The sequence below is a fragment of the Aspergillus lucknowensis genome, assembly GCF_044049455.1.
Source record: "Aspergillus lucknowensis strain CBS 449.75 chromosome Unknown BJX67scaffold_19, whole genome shotgun sequence".
Taxonomy (NCBI): domain Eukaryota; kingdom Fungi; phylum Ascomycota; class Eurotiomycetes; order Eurotiales; family Aspergillaceae; genus Aspergillus; species Aspergillus lucknowensis.
In genome coordinates this window covers 442,766-459,060 of record NW_027263563.1, presented here as the reverse complement: position 1 = coordinate 459,060, position 16,295 = coordinate 442,766, and the positions used below count along the sequence as shown (strand labels likewise).

The 16,295-nt window shown below is 34.9% G+C and overlaps 1 protein-coding gene across 1 annotated transcript; it reads right to left on the bottom strand.

Annotated features, from left to right (window-relative positions):
* Positions 1-13,096: 13,096 nt before the first annotated feature.
* On the bottom strand, positions 13,097-15,562 carry BJX67DRAFT_353105 (GMC family oxidoreductase). The gene is made up of 4 exons (XM_071029094.1): positions 15,320-15,562; positions 14,925-15,250; positions 14,063-14,862; positions 13,097-13,989 (listed from the first exon to the last, which is right to left on the bottom strand). Exons 1-4 carry the CDS (start codon positions 15,378-15,380, stop codon positions 13,374-13,376), a joined length of 1,803 nt encoding a protein of 600 aa, XP_070886423.1. The 5' UTR covers positions 15,381-15,562; the 3' UTR covers positions 13,097-13,373.
* Positions 15,563-16,295: the final 733 nt, after the last annotated feature.

Below are 16,295 nucleotides of genomic sequence, written 5' to 3'. Positions count from 1 at the left end.
CCGGCCCGGTGACTCTGCGGGGGGCACGGTGACTCTGCGGACGCCCACCCCCCCGGGACCTCCCGTGGTGGCAGGAAGTCCTTTGTGTTTAGGCAGTCCTACTACAAGTACCCCTGCCCTAGTTTATTATCTTTATATATTAGCTACTTGTGGCCTGGGTTATAAAGATATTTCTTAATATACTTGGAGTAGAGTATATAGTCTTTTAGTCTGGGTAAACAAGCAAGAAGAGATTAGTAGTAGTAGCATACTTTAACTTAGTAAAAAGTACCTGTTAGGTATTATTAACTACCTTTGCTTGTAGGGTATTAGGATTTAATTTATATACCAACTATAGCTATATCATGCTCTTAAAATTACCTCCTAACTTTAATATATAACTCTAGGTAATTAGGAGGGTATACTATATTAGGCAGGTCTAGAAATAAAAAGTCTGGGTCCTATTCTAGAACTATATAATCTAGTAGTACCTAGAATAGAATAATATTGTCAAGATTTTGCTACAGGTAGGTACTAGACTTAACCCAGGCAGGATGGCTAAGCAGGTAGCTACCCTGCCCATGGTACTAGTAGTAGTAAAGGAAGGGAAGGATATAGACAAGGTAACTATAAAAGACTGCAAGATTATAATAGTCAAGATACTTGTAGATAAGAAGCTGCAGGCTACCTTTAAGCAGCTATAAACATGCCTAATATTTAGAGACCCCCTAGATCTTAGCTATAATTTATAGATAGTAAAAGGAAGATAGCTAGTAGGTTCCCCTTGTGTAACTAGACTTCTTAACCATAATAAACATGGGAGCCTAGCTTTTAACTATAGTTAAAAAAATATAGGCAGGAGTAAGCCCGTGTAATACAGTACTATATAGTATAATACTAACCATAAATATAGGGCAAGAAATATAAGCAGATATTGCTGCATGGCAAGAGTAGTAGATTCTACTAATAGCTATTATTACAGATAACAAGCAGTACTAACATGCTAATAAGGGCCATACCTAAAACCATGCGGGTAGGGGTAGTGCAGGGGAAGGGACTAGAGACATTAACCAAGCTAAAGCCAAAGCTATAGCCCCAGGCGAAACTATAAGGGAAACTATAGGTAAAACCATAGGCAAAGCTACAGGGACTAGAAGAGAAGGGGCTAATAGAACAGGTATAGACCAAACCAGCCTTTCCTATAGTAAATAAATCAAGGCAGGTTACTAACTAACACGGGGTTTAAGGGCAGGAGGGGGTAGAAGTAACCAGCAGGGCAAGTAGCAGGGCAAGCATGCTAATTTCCAAGCTTAGCTCTATCTAGTTAGTATCCCTACCCAAGAATAACTAGAACAAGGAGTTCTGCCTGTCTAGTTATAATAAAAAGAGCAAAGGGAATATAGATACTAACCAGGCCATGTTAGGGGCCAAGAATAACAAGAGCAAGAGTTGGGTTAGAAAAATAATACAGAAATAGCTAGTGCCAAAGGCTACTAGAGGGGATATAATATTACTAGCAAAAAAGCAACAAAAGAAAGCCACGCGGGAAGGGAAGGATTTGGGAAGAGGGAGGGGGGGGCAATAGGTTATAAAGAAGAAGAAGTAATTATAATAGCAAAATTTGATTATAATTTTATAGCAAGAGTATAGCAAGAGCCTTTATATTTACTTGTTTACTATACTATAACTTAATAAAATTCCTGGTTTATAGATGTTACAGGCACTGTTTCTTATGGATTAGTTAGGTAGTTGGATTGTATCATAGGTAGCCATGAAGAGATTATATATATATAATAATGTATTAGTTAGAGTCTAGGCCACGCAATAGGCATATCCCTATATAAACCTGCTAATAAAAGAGACTACAATGCACCACAGGAGCCTGGGTTAATTTATTATAACTTGCCCTGTAAATACCCTCTAATAGTTAGTTAACTAAATTAATTATCTATAAGCTGATTTTTAATCTCCTATCTAGTTTATATGGAAGAAGGATCACACGGGTACTTGTCCTTGGTAAATATATTATAGATAAACTAATAGGATTTGATTTTAAATATATCTATCCCTGCAAGGGTTCTTATATCTATTCCTAGAATTATTATAGCTAGACAGGAAGAAGAAGAGCCCTCTAATCAGGTTGGATAATAAGGATAGACAATAATAGAGGGGAACAATAGGCAGGGCAAAATATTAAAAATATAGGGAAAGAGATTAATGGCCTAAACAGGCCTAGCACTCCTATTATAGCAAATCCTACTTAAAGTATAGTAAATTATTTGCATGACCTCTTTCACGGGATTCCTAGGAGAAAAAGAAGGTAATAAAGGGAGAATAGAAGAATACAGCAGGCAGGCTTTCAAACAGTACCCAAATTCCAGGCAAAACTAGCAAGACTAGGGGCGAGCACGGGCAAAACGGGGCGGGGCGACAAAAGTGCGTCATGAGAGCTCTCTGCGCAACCATATTTTCAGCATTGTTTCCTGGCAAAGCGGTTGCGACTATATAACTAGTTTTAACTTTTTAAATCTATTATATAGACTATACCATGCAGGAAATAATATTTACAAGAATTGTTGACAGGAATACTATTAAAAGAAACCTATTGTTATCGAAGTGACGACCTCTCATGCGCTTCTAACCCCGGGCTCTCACACGGGACTTCAGAAGGATTTGGATTAACTTGTCTTACCTAGTGCAATTACATCTAACAAGTATGGGGACTTGTTATAGTCAAGTAGAAGTCAAGGTAAAAGGGCAGGGCTAGCCTATAATATATATACTATAGCCTGTAGAATAAGTACTAGATAAGTTACTTTATAAAAATTCTTAAAATAGGTTACTCTAGAATAATAGTAGTATTAATTATAAAGATAGGAAAGCTAGATATAATAGTAATAAGTATCCTTAAGTATTCCCAAGTTCCTACTATTTTCCTACCCTTAAAATAGTATATCTAATAATATATCTAATCAGGTTACCAAGTCCTATATATTATTTTCCTACCCTTAAGATAGTATACTAGATAGTATATAATTATATAGTTTTTTATTAGAATAATTTTATTTATTATATCCTTAAAGTAATTCAAAATTCTCCCTTGTAATAATTCCTATTTCCTTTATTCCTGTAGTAGGCTATAGTAGTCACGTGGTAGCCATAATTTTAAACTATAGTCTTTCTATTATACTTAGAGAATATATAGTATTTCCTTATAATAGTAATTGTTATCTATATAGGCATGTAGTTTATAGGTTATATTTTTATAGTATTACTTGTTCTTGTCTTGGAGTTAGGTAATACTTAGGTTTATTAGTTTATTATCAAGATTAGATTTAAATCCAAAGTAGCTCTTGGTAGCTAGTCTATGGCCCAAGGCTTCCTAGCCTTAACTTTCTACTTTATAATTCTGCTCTACTAACTATAGGCTAAGGGTTTATAATACTATCTCCCTCTTTTTTAGTTTTTGTCTATAAAAATATAAATAGTATAGATTTCTCTATTATTTTAGTAAGTCTCTTATTTTCTTAAATTTTCTTTATAATAGTTTACTATACCTTTCAAGTAGAATCACCTTGCTAATCATCTTTGTTAGTTTAAATAGATTTCTACTAATAGTGTCCCTATTAATAACTCCTGTAAATATTATTTCTTGTATAGCATGGTTTGTATAATAGATTTAAAAAGTCAAAATTATATATTATGTACTTGTTGTAGTTAGAAATATAAAAAACAATTTTATACTAAAAAGTAGTAGAATAATCTTAAATAAAATCAAGTAAAAGTATCTACTAATTTAGAGGAGGCCTAGTGCTTGTAACTAGAATATTTTTAAAAAATGCAAGAGACTATATCCAAGATTCTTTAATTGCAAAAATAAGAGAGGTTTCTTAAAGAGTATAGGTCAAGGATATTAGATCATAATACAACTATAATAGATTAGTTAGATAAAAAGGATCCTTTAACTACTAAGGATCTCCAAGAGCTAGAGTGCCTTGCTAACAAGCATAAGGTTACTACTTAACTTGCTACTATATTAGATAATCCTAGTCTAACTTAGATAATTAGGTCTCTATCCTTCTGATAGAATATTGACTTTTTCATGCTAGATACTACTAGTAGTATTTCTAAACCTTCTAGGTACAGCCTATCAAGTTCTTAATAGGTTCCCAAGTATTTTCTAAGGTATTATATCCCTTCTACTATATAAGATATTGCAATTACCTGCTGATTTTTTAGTAGTCCAGGATTTTCTTAACTTTATACTCCTGTTCCTCTTCTTTAATTTTAATATTATTAGCAATTTTAGCATTCTCTAGTGCTAGTTCTAATAGCAATATATAGAATACTAGGTGTATCTTTTTTATGGATTTAGGTAGCTTTAATTAATAGTTAACTGGCCCTAATTTCTTGTCAATTTTAAATGGTCTAATTTGTACATAGTTGAGTTTCTAACTTGGTTATTTAGTTTTAATATTTCTATAGAGTAGAAATACTTTCTCCCCCTTTTTAAAGTCTGGTACCTTTTAACGCCCTTTATTATAGTAAAGCTTTATTTTAAGGTTAATAAACTCAAGATCCCGGGTAAGTTATATTTGGATTCCCTTGAGTTTCCACATGAAGTAATTAGCTTCTTCTATAACTAGTTCTTTTTAGATTAGTTTACTATGCAAGCTTAGGTAATATCTATAATTTACTTTAAAAGGTGTTATTCCTATTATACTATAGATTAAATTATTATATACAAACTAAGCTATAGGTAGTTGCTCTTCCTAGTTATCTTATATATAGTTTATATAATATTATAGGTATTACTTAATTATCTAGTTAACTCTCTTAGTTTGCCTGTTTAATTATAGTCTATATATAGTAGTTATATATAGTTTAATTCCTATAATATTAGTTACTAATTTCTAAAACTTAGATATAAATAGCTTGTCTTAGTTTAATATAATATATTTTAGTATTCTATAGTTTATAACAATTATATTAATAAAGATGGTTACTATTTCTTTTGCTATTATATTTGTTTATATTAGTTCCAAGTAAATATACTTTATTAATTAGTCCAAGATTATTATAAGATAGTTATATTTTTCCTTTCCTTATTATATTTCTAGTAATAGTCTAATAAAGTTAACTATAATCTATTCCTATAATTGCTATAGGACCTCTAGGTTCTATAGTTTTCTATATAGTATATACTGCTTTAATTTATCCTATAGATATACTTTATAATTATTAATATAGTTTTCAACCCTTTTTCTCATGTTCTAGAAGTAGTAGTTATATCTAATATATTTATATATTTAGTCTATACTAAAATATCTATATACTAGTATATTATAATATTCCTTAATAACTTGTAGAACAAGTATTAGTAAAATATAGATAAGTCTCTTGATTTAAAGAATCCTATCCTTTTCTAGTGCTTCTAGTATTAATATAAAGACTTGTTATATTAGTTTGTTATTCTTTATAGCTTTTTTAATTATATTAATTATGGTTCTTAATAATTATATAGTAGCTACTAGGATTATAGGATTATTTCCAAGTATTCTATCCTTGTTTCTCTTTAGGATTGCTAGTCAAGGTTCCCTAGTCTTATCCTTGTAATCTAGTTACCTGCTAAAGATATTAGCTTGGCTATTCTCCATGCCCTTATAATACTTAATCTTGTAGTTATATTATAAAAATAACTCTACCTATCTTGCCTGTCTCCTTGTTAACTCTTTAGTTATTATAAAGTAGGTAAGATTTTTGTAATTAGATTTTATAGTAATAGTATATCTTACTCCTTGTAAATAGACTTTCTAATATTTAAATACTACTATAATAGCTAGCAGTTCTTTGTTATAAATATTATAGTTTATTTCAGGCCTTATTAGTTTTCTTGACTAGAATCCTACTAGTCTTGGTTTACTATCTAGTCCTGACTAGATTATTCTTGCCCTAATAGTATAATCTAATATATTAGTTTCTAGTATTATAGGTAGCTCTAGGTTGTATTATAGCATAATTAGTACTATTATAATAGCTTCTTTTATAGTATTAAAAGTTTTTTATTATTCTTTTATCTATTTATATGCTTGTTCTTTTTAAAATAGCTTAAATAAAGGTACTATATAAAACATGTATTAGTTAATATACCTTTAATAGTAATTCAAGAGTTCTAGAAACTATTACAGTTTTTTCAGGTTTTTTAGCACAGGCTATTTCCTAATAGCTATTACTTTAAAGGCTTTGGGTTTTAGCCTGTTTATAATAATCTAGTAGCCTAGGAACTTAGTTTCTTGGATATAAAATTTATATTTCTTAAGTTTATACTATAGTTTGGCTTTTTTTATTTTTCTAAAGACTTGCTTAACATGCTTTACATGCTATTTCCTGTCTTTTAAGAAGACTAATATATTATCAAGGTATGCAAGCGCAAATTTATTTATTAGTTAAGATAAATTCTCCCTATTATCCTCTTCCTCTTCTTTATCTTCTTTATTTTTAGGCTTTAGCACTTTATTAATAAACCTTTAAAATATTAGTAGTATATTAGTAAGCCTAAATAGCATTACTAGGTATTTATAAAAGCTAAATTTTATTTAAAATACTGTTTTTTATTTTTCTTCTTTTATAATTCTAATATAGTAGTAAGTATTAGTAATATTAAACTTGGTAAACCATGCTACCTCTTAGATTTTATCCTGAATTTCTTGAATCAAGAGTAGCAGGTATTAGTTCTTGATAGTTATATTATTAAGTAGTTAGAAGTTAATATATAGTTAATTACTTCTATTTTTTTTTAGTATAAATAGGACTCTATATTCTATAAGTAAGTATAAAAACTAGATATTTCCTTTCTTAAGCTAGTTGTTAATATATTTCTTTAATACTCTAGATTCTTGGTTATTTAGTAATAGAATCTATTTATAGTTTAATTTAACACCTTTCTTAATAGGTATAGTATAATCATAAGGCCTATAAGGTAGTAACTCTAGTTTGTTAGATTATTAAAATATATCCTAGAATCAACTATACTTATCTAGGATAGTTAGTTCCTTATAGATCTAGTTACTTATAGCTAGTATCCCCTGAAATCTTATTTTTTTACTATTTATGATAATTTTGCTATCTATAATATTGCTAGTAGCCTAACTAGATAAGTTTATTAGCCATATCCTCCCTAATAGTCTTAATATTACTATAATAATTTGTTTTACTAGACTCTTAGTACCTGTAGATTAGTTACTAGTCTTTAATCCCCCTATAAATTGCTTGGTTTTATACTTTACTATATAAGCATATTATAGGATACTAGCCCCTTCTAGTCCTTTTTACTTCTTAGGCTATTTGTTATTTCTCTACTAGATCTTCCTTTTAATCTAGTTAATATCTAGGTTGAGATTCTTGAGCTATAGAATCCCTAATACTATATTATACTTGCCCAAGGGTATAATATTAAAACTTAGTTTAAAAGTCCTCTCCTTTATTATAACAGGCAGAGATCCTAACTTAACTATTAACAAGATATTTCCCAGGTTTTCCCTGTTTAGTCCTGCTATAGGTATTAGTATTTCTTTTTAAATACTCCTAATCCCTAGTTTTTCCACAAAACCTAGGCTAATATAGTTTCCTATAGCTCCTAAGTTAATCAAGATATAGGCTTGCTTTCCTTGTATTTTAGCAAGTTAAGTAAAGTACCTTTCTACCTAAGTCTTGGTAGCTATAAGGTACTATTCTTCCTATTTTAGTACCTGTTCCCCTTGCTTTAGGTATAGAAAGTAGTTTCCAAGCTTAGCCTAGTAGTATATAATATAGTAATCCTTATAGTAAGTTATTTAATAGTATATCCCATGCTCTAAGTATTGCTAGTATAATTTATATAAATATTACTTTTTTTAATATAGATACAAGTTATTCTAGTTAATTATTCTTGGTTATTTTAGCTAGTAGTATATAATTTACTTAATATCTTTATAGTATATATAGTATAAGTTATAGCATGTTAGCTATAGTATATTATTATGCCTAGAATACCATATATTAATATTAATATATTTATACTAATCTTGCTAGTATAGTAGATGTTTTCTAGATTCCTAGGACTACTTATTAGATAGTTTGTATAGTTACAAGTAATAGTTACTATTATTCCTTCTATAAATAATATAAGTTTCTAGGTACTTGTCACAAGTTTTAATATATTTCTATTAATAATCCTTAGTTCTTTCCCAACACATCAGGTCCTAATATAGGTACTAATTAAAGAAATCTCTTAAGCCTTTAGTAAGTTTTCAAGGGTCTTTCTACATGGCTATAATAATATTATCTATCTAATAGGCAAGCTTGTCTTTGCTAGTCTTTAAAGACTTAAGTTATTATCTCTAGTATTATTTATTCTTGCATAGTCTAATAGCCCATAACTAATACTAGCATGGTTTGTATTCTTTAGTATTATTTTTCTATAGGGTTTTTTCTTTTAGGATTATAAACCTACTACTAGGTTCCTTCTTGCTAGGTTTAAGGCCTTCTAGCTATATTCTATATTATTTATCAAGCAGGTTAACTTTCTATATAATTATAGGAAAGTTGCTATATTTTCCCTCCTAAACTAGCTTGTTATTAGTAGCTTTATTATAGTAGGACCTACCTATCCTCTTAGCTTCTTTTTTATTGGTTCGCGAAATCATGGCACTAAGCTAATGTTTTGGCTGGTATAGTGATTCTTTTTAGAGGATTCTATCTAGCTGCTTAATTATTTTTTTAATACTTGCAAGAATTTTAGTTATTACCTTAAGCATCTTTTCCTTTTTACATACCTTTCTAGCAATATTAGTAATTCACTTAACACACCCTCTAATATCTATTCCCATGTTCCTAGGTAGCATGGCCATTGCCTCTAGTAGGTTTGGCGCAAGGTCTAGATCCTGTCCTTTAGCATTTTGTCCTAGCTTATTCCAAGCTGCTAGAGGTATGCTTTACCTTCTTCTAGCAATATCCTGGGTATCATTTATTATAGCATGCTTGTCCTAAGCTAAGGCTCCTTTAGCCTCTTCCAGGGAATTATTAGTTATAATAGGTGTCTTGCTAGCATTATTATCCTACTTCCTAGTTATGTTTAGTATCACAACTTCTTGCATGGCCCTTAGTTAATATTATCTAGCTCCCTTTTGGGATCTCTAGCCATACTATTTCTACTTTTTATAGTCTACTACCCTATAACTAGATTTACTATAGGAAAAGTATAGATTCTTCTTCTAGCAACAATCTTGTTCTATCTTAGAGATTATTATATCCAAGTCTATAGGTTAAGATCTATATAGATTACTATTTCCCTAGAGTCTAGTCTAGAGTTATTAGTTATTATTAGTATAATAGCTATTGTGTTTGCCCCAATTTTTTCTAGAATAGTATCCCCTGTGGTTTTGTTGGCCTTGTTATTCCCTTAGCTCTTTAAGCTAGTTCCCTATTCTAAATACTAGGTTATATATCCCTACCAGGATATTAGGCCTAGGTAAAAATGCTATTTTCTTCTAGATATTATAATCTAGAGCTCTCTTGAAATAGTATATAAAAGTATTGTCTTCCCATATTAGGTATAACATGATTTATTAGAACTCCAAGATAAATATGCTTATATCCCTTTTAGATTAGTATATCTTCCTAATCTACTTTTTAGTATTACAGGTTTTATTAATATCTCCAAAGACACAAGTAAGCTGCTCCTTAAAGTAGTTGTAGCTTGTAAATAGCTGCCTAGTATTACTAGCTAGTTTATCTCTATCTTCTCTAGCTTCCTACTATTCTCTTATAAAAGGCTTAAACTACTTATATACTTTTTCTTTAAGATAGGTAGATATAAACATAACCTTGTTAGTCTTGCTAACTAATTTATCCTAGTTAATATTAATAAAGGTCTATATTTATATAAGAAAAAAGTATAGCTTGGTCCAAGTGCTATTAAAGAGTTTAGGCACCTTGACCTTCAAGGCCTTAGTCCTAAGTTTAGTCTTAAGTATAAGAATATAGTCCTAGAGCTGCTCTAGTATCTTTTAATATTTCTTAGAAGTTTTATTATTTTTAGATATATTAAATTACTAGTTCAGGTTACTAGTAACCTGATTAATAATCCTAGTTTGCTTGTTAAGTTATACTTGTATTCTAGCAATAGTCTCCTACAAGGTTTTACTCTCTAGAAGTATAGTAGCTTGGTACTAGTATTAAGATATTATATTAGTAGCTTTAAGTTAATCTAAGATATAACTTGTACTAACTAGTGATTAATTTATTATTAAAGTAATAATCTCTTATATACTTCTAACCCCAGACTCTTATATAGGATTTTAGAAAGATTTAGATTAACTTGTTTTATCTAGTATAATTATATCTAACAAGTATAGGGACTTGTTATAGTTAGATAAAAGTCAAGGTAAAAAAATAGGGCTAGCTTATAGTATATATACTATAATCTATAAAGTAAGTACTAGACAAGTTACTTTGCAAAAATTCTTAAAGCAGGTTACTCTAAAATAATAGTAGTATTAATTACAAAAATAGGAAAGCTAGATATAGTAGTAATAAGCATCCTTAAGTATTCCCAAGTTTCTACTATTTTTCTATTCTTAAGATAGTATACCTAATAGTATATCTAATTAGGTTACCAGATTCTATATACTATTTTTCTATCCTTAAGATAGTATACTAGATAGTATATAGTTATATAGTCTTTTACTAGAATAACTTTATTTACTATATCCTTGGAGCAATTTAAAATTCTTTCTTGTAATAATTCCTATTTTCTTTATTTCTATAGTAGGCTATAATAGTTATATAATAGCTATAGTTTCAAACCATGGTCTTTCTATTATACTTAGAGGATATGTAGTATTTTCTTGTAATAGTAATTGTTGTCTATATAGGCATGTAATCCATGGGTTATATTCTTATAGTATTACTTGTTCTTGTCTTAAAATTAGGCAATACTTAGGTTTATTAGTTTATTGTTAAGATTAGATTTAAATCCAAAGTGGCTCTTGGTAGCCAGTCTGTGGCCCAAGGCTCCCCAGCCTTGACTTTCTGCCTTGTGACTCCGCTCTGCTGACTGTAGGCTGAGGGTTCATAACACCTATTTGGATTATTAAATTTGGTTAGCAAGGTAATTCTACTTAAAAGGCATAATAAACTATTATAAAAGAATTTAGAGAAAAACAGGAACCTATCTTGGAGTAATAGGGGAGTTTATACTATTTATACTTTTATAAACAAAAACTAAAAGAAGGAGAGATAGTATTATAAACCCTTAGCCAATAGTTAGCAGAGCAGAGTTATAAAGTAGAAAGCTAAGGTTAAGAAGCCTTAAACTATAACCTAGTTGCCCAAAGCTATTCTAGATTTAAATCCAACCTTAATAATAAACTAATAATCATAAATACTGCCCAACCCTAAGACAAGAACAAATAATACCATATGATTATAGCCTATAGACCACACACCTGTATAAATAATAATTATTATTACATGGAAATACCATGTATTCTCTAAGTATAATAGAAGGACTATAGTTTGAAACTATAGCTATTATATAATTACTAGAACCTACTATAGGGACAAAGGAAATAGGAATTATTATAAAGGAGAATTTCAAATTGCTTTAAAGACATGGTAAATAAAGTTATCCTAATAGAAGACCATATAATTGTATACCCTCTAGTATACCCTCTTAAGGATAGGAGAATAGTATATAGGGCTACAAGACCTAATTAGGTATACTACCTGGTATACTATAGTAAAGGTAGGAAAATAGTAGAAGCCAGGAAATACTTAAAGACACTTATTACTACTATATCTAGCTTTCCTATTTTCATGATTAATATAACTATTATTTAAGAGTAACTTATTTAAGAATCTTGCAAAATAACTTATCTAGTACTTACTTTATAGGCTATAATATATATATTATAAACTAGTCCTGCCCTTTTATCTTGACTTTAACCTAACTATAATAAGTTCTTATACTTGTTGGACATGATCACACTAGGTAAGACAAGTCAATCCAAACCCTTCAGAAGTCCCGAGTGAGAGCCTGGGGTTAGAAGCACACGAGAGGTCGTCGCTTCGATAACAGGGTCAACCCAAAACCCACGGTTTAACAAGTCTATCGGTTTGTGACCGTTCTCGCCCATCCCTAAAAACAGGTACCGTGAACTCGAGGCTTTAAAGGTATAGCATCTGACCAGAAGAAAACCATAAGATCCCTGATGGCTCTAACGAAGCTACTAGCAACCCCCCAAGAAGTTCGCCATGCTGGCAGCTAACAACATAAATGTCCAGATTAATCTCAGGTGGCTTGACTAGCTCGAGTTGCAGCGTGATTTGGAAGGTCTCCAAACATGGGCGCTTTTAATATAGATTAAAGATACCGTAACAGACTGTTCGCATTCTCAGATGGAAGACACGCGTGTTTGGGAAATTTTGCCAGATAATATCGCTACCATGGACATTGGAATCTAGGGAGTTGCGTAATAACTCCCTATTTTCACACGGCACTCCTGGCATGTTAATCTGGATGTAATTCTGGTTGCATGCTGCAAGACTTGCAAGGATTGTCCCTAAAATATGTGGCAAGATCATCGTCCATGACTATGATTCGAGATAGTTTCCCAAGTAGAAGGACCATAAGTTGTTATATATTGGAAGCATAGCTGCAAGTCTCTTTATCGCATTGTGAAGTTGCAAGATTGGAAGGGAGCATGGCTGCCAGCCATACTTTAGTATGTTATTATCAAGTAGCCTTAGCCCTATATGCCTTATATACATGCATATTATGTCCAGGAAATGGTTGGAGAGCTTAGAAAATCAGAGAAGCATTTGGGCAGAAATCTCGAGGGATTCAAGTTGCTATTTCATGAGAAGAAAATATCAATGTTTGTATACTAGTAATCCCGACAAGAAAGGGTCGACATGTCCAACTATAATATCAAGAACCTCAAGCGGGAGTGGTGCCTGGATGGAGCCCCGTTAAAAGGGGCTGCTTGCGTTACCCATGTTAGAAAAGACAGCCATTATCCAGTCCATCTTACGTCAAAGAAAGATCTACTTATCACTCTACTACAATGTGTGCCATGCTCGCATTACTTTTTGGTGGTAGAAAACAGTTCCTGGAAGTGAATTTGACAGCGGAAATCTCAACGGCCCGGCCGGACATCAGCTCCATAGCACATGTCATGCAGCATGCAACCAGAATCCTGCTACCCAAATGCGGTATATTCCACATATACTGCTCCACCTATCATTAGATAGCTTCTTTGTCAAAGAGCGCAAGGCCTGCTAGGCGGGGCTTCACGTTGATGGTTCTGTACTTATCATGTATAACCTGAAAGAAAGAAGCAAAACGCCCTCCACTACATATTTGAAGACGAGGTTCCAAGACCAAGCTCCTTGATAAGAATATCAGCTGCCTTCTCCCCAATAACCAACGCAGTATTGTTCGTATTCGCCGCAACATTCCGCGGAACAATGCTCAGATCTGCCACCTTCAACCCCTGCACCCCATACACGCTCAAACTTGCATCCACAACACCATCCTCCTCCCGTGGCGCCATCCGACACGTCCCCAGCGAGTGCCACGTCGATCCGACGTTCTTCCGAACAAAGTCATCGATAGCTGCATCGTCGGCGGCGGAGTACTCTACATCTTGAATCTCAGTGTCTGGCGGGCCCTCTATGTGGTCGATCACGGCTGCCTTCGAGGCAGCAGGGAACGCGGGATGGTTCTCGGGGTATTCGCCGCGGAAGACGGGTATGCGGCGGGCGATCTCGCGCTGTTTCTTGTAGGCCCAGCGGTGCTTCTTCACGTCGATCCCGTTGGGGTCGGAGAAGAAGCCGGCGTTGAAGTCGACCGGGTCGTCGAGTCCGCGGCCGGTGATGTGGACGTGCCCTCTGGAAAGAGGGTACACGGTGAAGAGTGTGAGGGCAAAGGACTGCCCGGGGGGCATTTGATCCGGTTGCGCGGGATAGCTAATACAGTCAGTATTTTCTTTTCCTTAATGTCAATTGAGTCCGCCCTCCCCCTGGGCAGTAACTAACTTACAGACACACAGGGGCCATGATCATGAGAGGCTTGTTCGGGTTACTCGCGTAGTCTTTGTTCCAGAGCTCCTTGAGCTTGGAATCAAACGAATCGATATCCCGCTGATTAGGCCGAATCTTAGACGTCGCGTCCTGTCCGTTCCAACCCAGAATTCTATGGCGATCTTTGATCAGCTCCTCCGGATCCAAAGATCCTCGATTCAGAGCATCCAAGGTTTCCTCCGGGTCAAGAGCGGACTTGTACGTGTATATAAGGAGGTTGTGATCCTGGTATCCGTGGCCAACACCAGGAACATCCGCAACAACCTCCGTGATGCCAGCGCGCTTGAGCACATCCGGGTTCCCGATGCCAGATCTCTCCAGGATAGCCGGTGTGCCAAAGGCTCCAGCGGAGACAACCACCTGCCTGCGCACGAGGACAGTGCGGTCAATGCCATTATCATCACCCTTCGGTCTGTACACCACACCGGTCACTTTCCCGTTTTCAACCAAAAGCTTCACCACTCGAGACTCGACGGCGACATGGAGGTTAGGGTGTTTGCCATCTTCCAGTCGAGGGCGGAGGTATCTTGACGCCGTGTCCTGGCGTTTCCCGTCGGGGGAGGTATATCGCAGCGCACGTTGGACGCCGATCCGATCATCAAAGCCGGAGAGGTCATTGGCCTCGGGCCATCCGAGCTGATCGGCCGCGGAAACAAACCCGTCTTGAAACCGACGGGATACGAAAGTTCCTGCCGAAACGTGGATAGGGCCGTCGGATCCATGGACCTCCTTGGCTCCTGGGCCATGGTACGTCTCGAGCTGGATTATCGTCAACTACTATCTACACCGACCTTGTCAAGAGCAGATAAAGATAAACATGCCTTCCTCGCAAATGGAAGAATCTCATCTGCAGACCAGCCCGGCGTCTGCCACGAATCCCAATCCTCCCGCTGAGCCCGACTATACTGCATCATATTAATCGCCGAGCCACCACCCAACACCTTGGCCGTGGGCACGACCATATCCGGCTTCGAGCTCTTGTAGAAAGTAGCCGTGCTGCTGGTCGGGTGTAGGTTCCCGAAGAAAAAAGCGGGATAGTCAACGAGCGGATTGCCTGCTCCATTGGGGCCAGCTTCGAGAACCAGGATGGACAGGTTTGGGTCGGTATCGGCGAGCCTCGAGGCAACAATACATCCCGCGGTGCCACCTAGCAGGAGAATATCAGTGGGTGAATTTTTTTCATGACAGTGTGTGGTTAATGATATGTTATGCTTACCTCCGGCGACGAGGATATCGACGGCCTTGACATGAGGGGGTAGCTCAGTGTACAGCGGCATGACGGTGCTTGCGGAAAAGACGTGCCAATTATTGCTGCCTTCAAATATAGAGAGGGTAGGAAGAGTTGGGATAGATCGCGGAGAGGGCAGACGAAGGTCGGGTGCGCATTTAACGTTTGATTCACAGAATTTCTGTCAGTTGAGGCCGCCCACCAGCAGATATCGAACCAATTAGTGCTTACGGTCCTGCGTCGTTGGCAAATCGTACATATTTGGTATTATCTCCCGCTGCTGTCTTACGCCCTGCTCCTTTGTCCTTGACCAAACGCACCCCGCCTTCGGTTCCCCCCACACCTGATTGGCCCGCCTGGGAGTCGGGCGCTGATTGGCCGCCCGCCCCGCTCGTTGACGCCCGGCAGATTTGCTTTTGGATGCCTGGCAGAATTATATCTATAAGAAGTCTCGGCTTAAGATTTAGACTGCTAATAAAGATGCTACTTGTTTATTAGCTAGTTGCTCTAGAGATAGTTTAAGCTAGAATTACAGGTATAGCATGGTAGCAAAGTTTAGACTTGTTAACCCGCGGGTTTGGGGTTGACCCATGGCCTTTGAAGATGAACCAGTGGGTTTTGGGTTGGGTTATGGGGATTGGAAACCTGCCCATGGGTTACTAAAAAACCCACTAACCCAACCCATTTCTTGGCGGGTTTCGCGGGTTGGGTTGAACAAGTCGAATCTACTGAAGATTAGCTATTTCCTAAACCTGCGCGTGCCTTGGAGGAACCCTATATATATCCTAAGATACTATCTAGTTAACTAGGTAGTCTTCCTAAATTTAAGAAAGCCTGTAGCTATTTGCATAAAGTTCTAATTAAATAGTTAACTAGCAAGTTGTTTGTAGAGCATTATATAAAAAATATTAAAAGCCTTTGCTACATGATTAACATTTTAAATTTTAGACTTTTTTAAAGCTTT

Coding starts and splice junctions, on each gene's coding strand:
- BJX67DRAFT_353105 (XM_071029094.1), bottom strand. CDS start 15,380: ATGCCGCTGTACACTGAGCTACCCCCTCATGTCAAGGCCGTCGATATC. Junction 15,251..15,319: donor CGATATCCTCGTCGCCGGAG/GTAAGCATAACA, acceptor TTCTCCTGCTAG/GTGGCACCGCGGGATGTATT. Junction 14,863..14,924: donor TTCTTCCATTTGCGAGGAAG/GCATGTTTATCT, acceptor ACGATAATCCAG/CTCGAGACGTACCATGGCCC.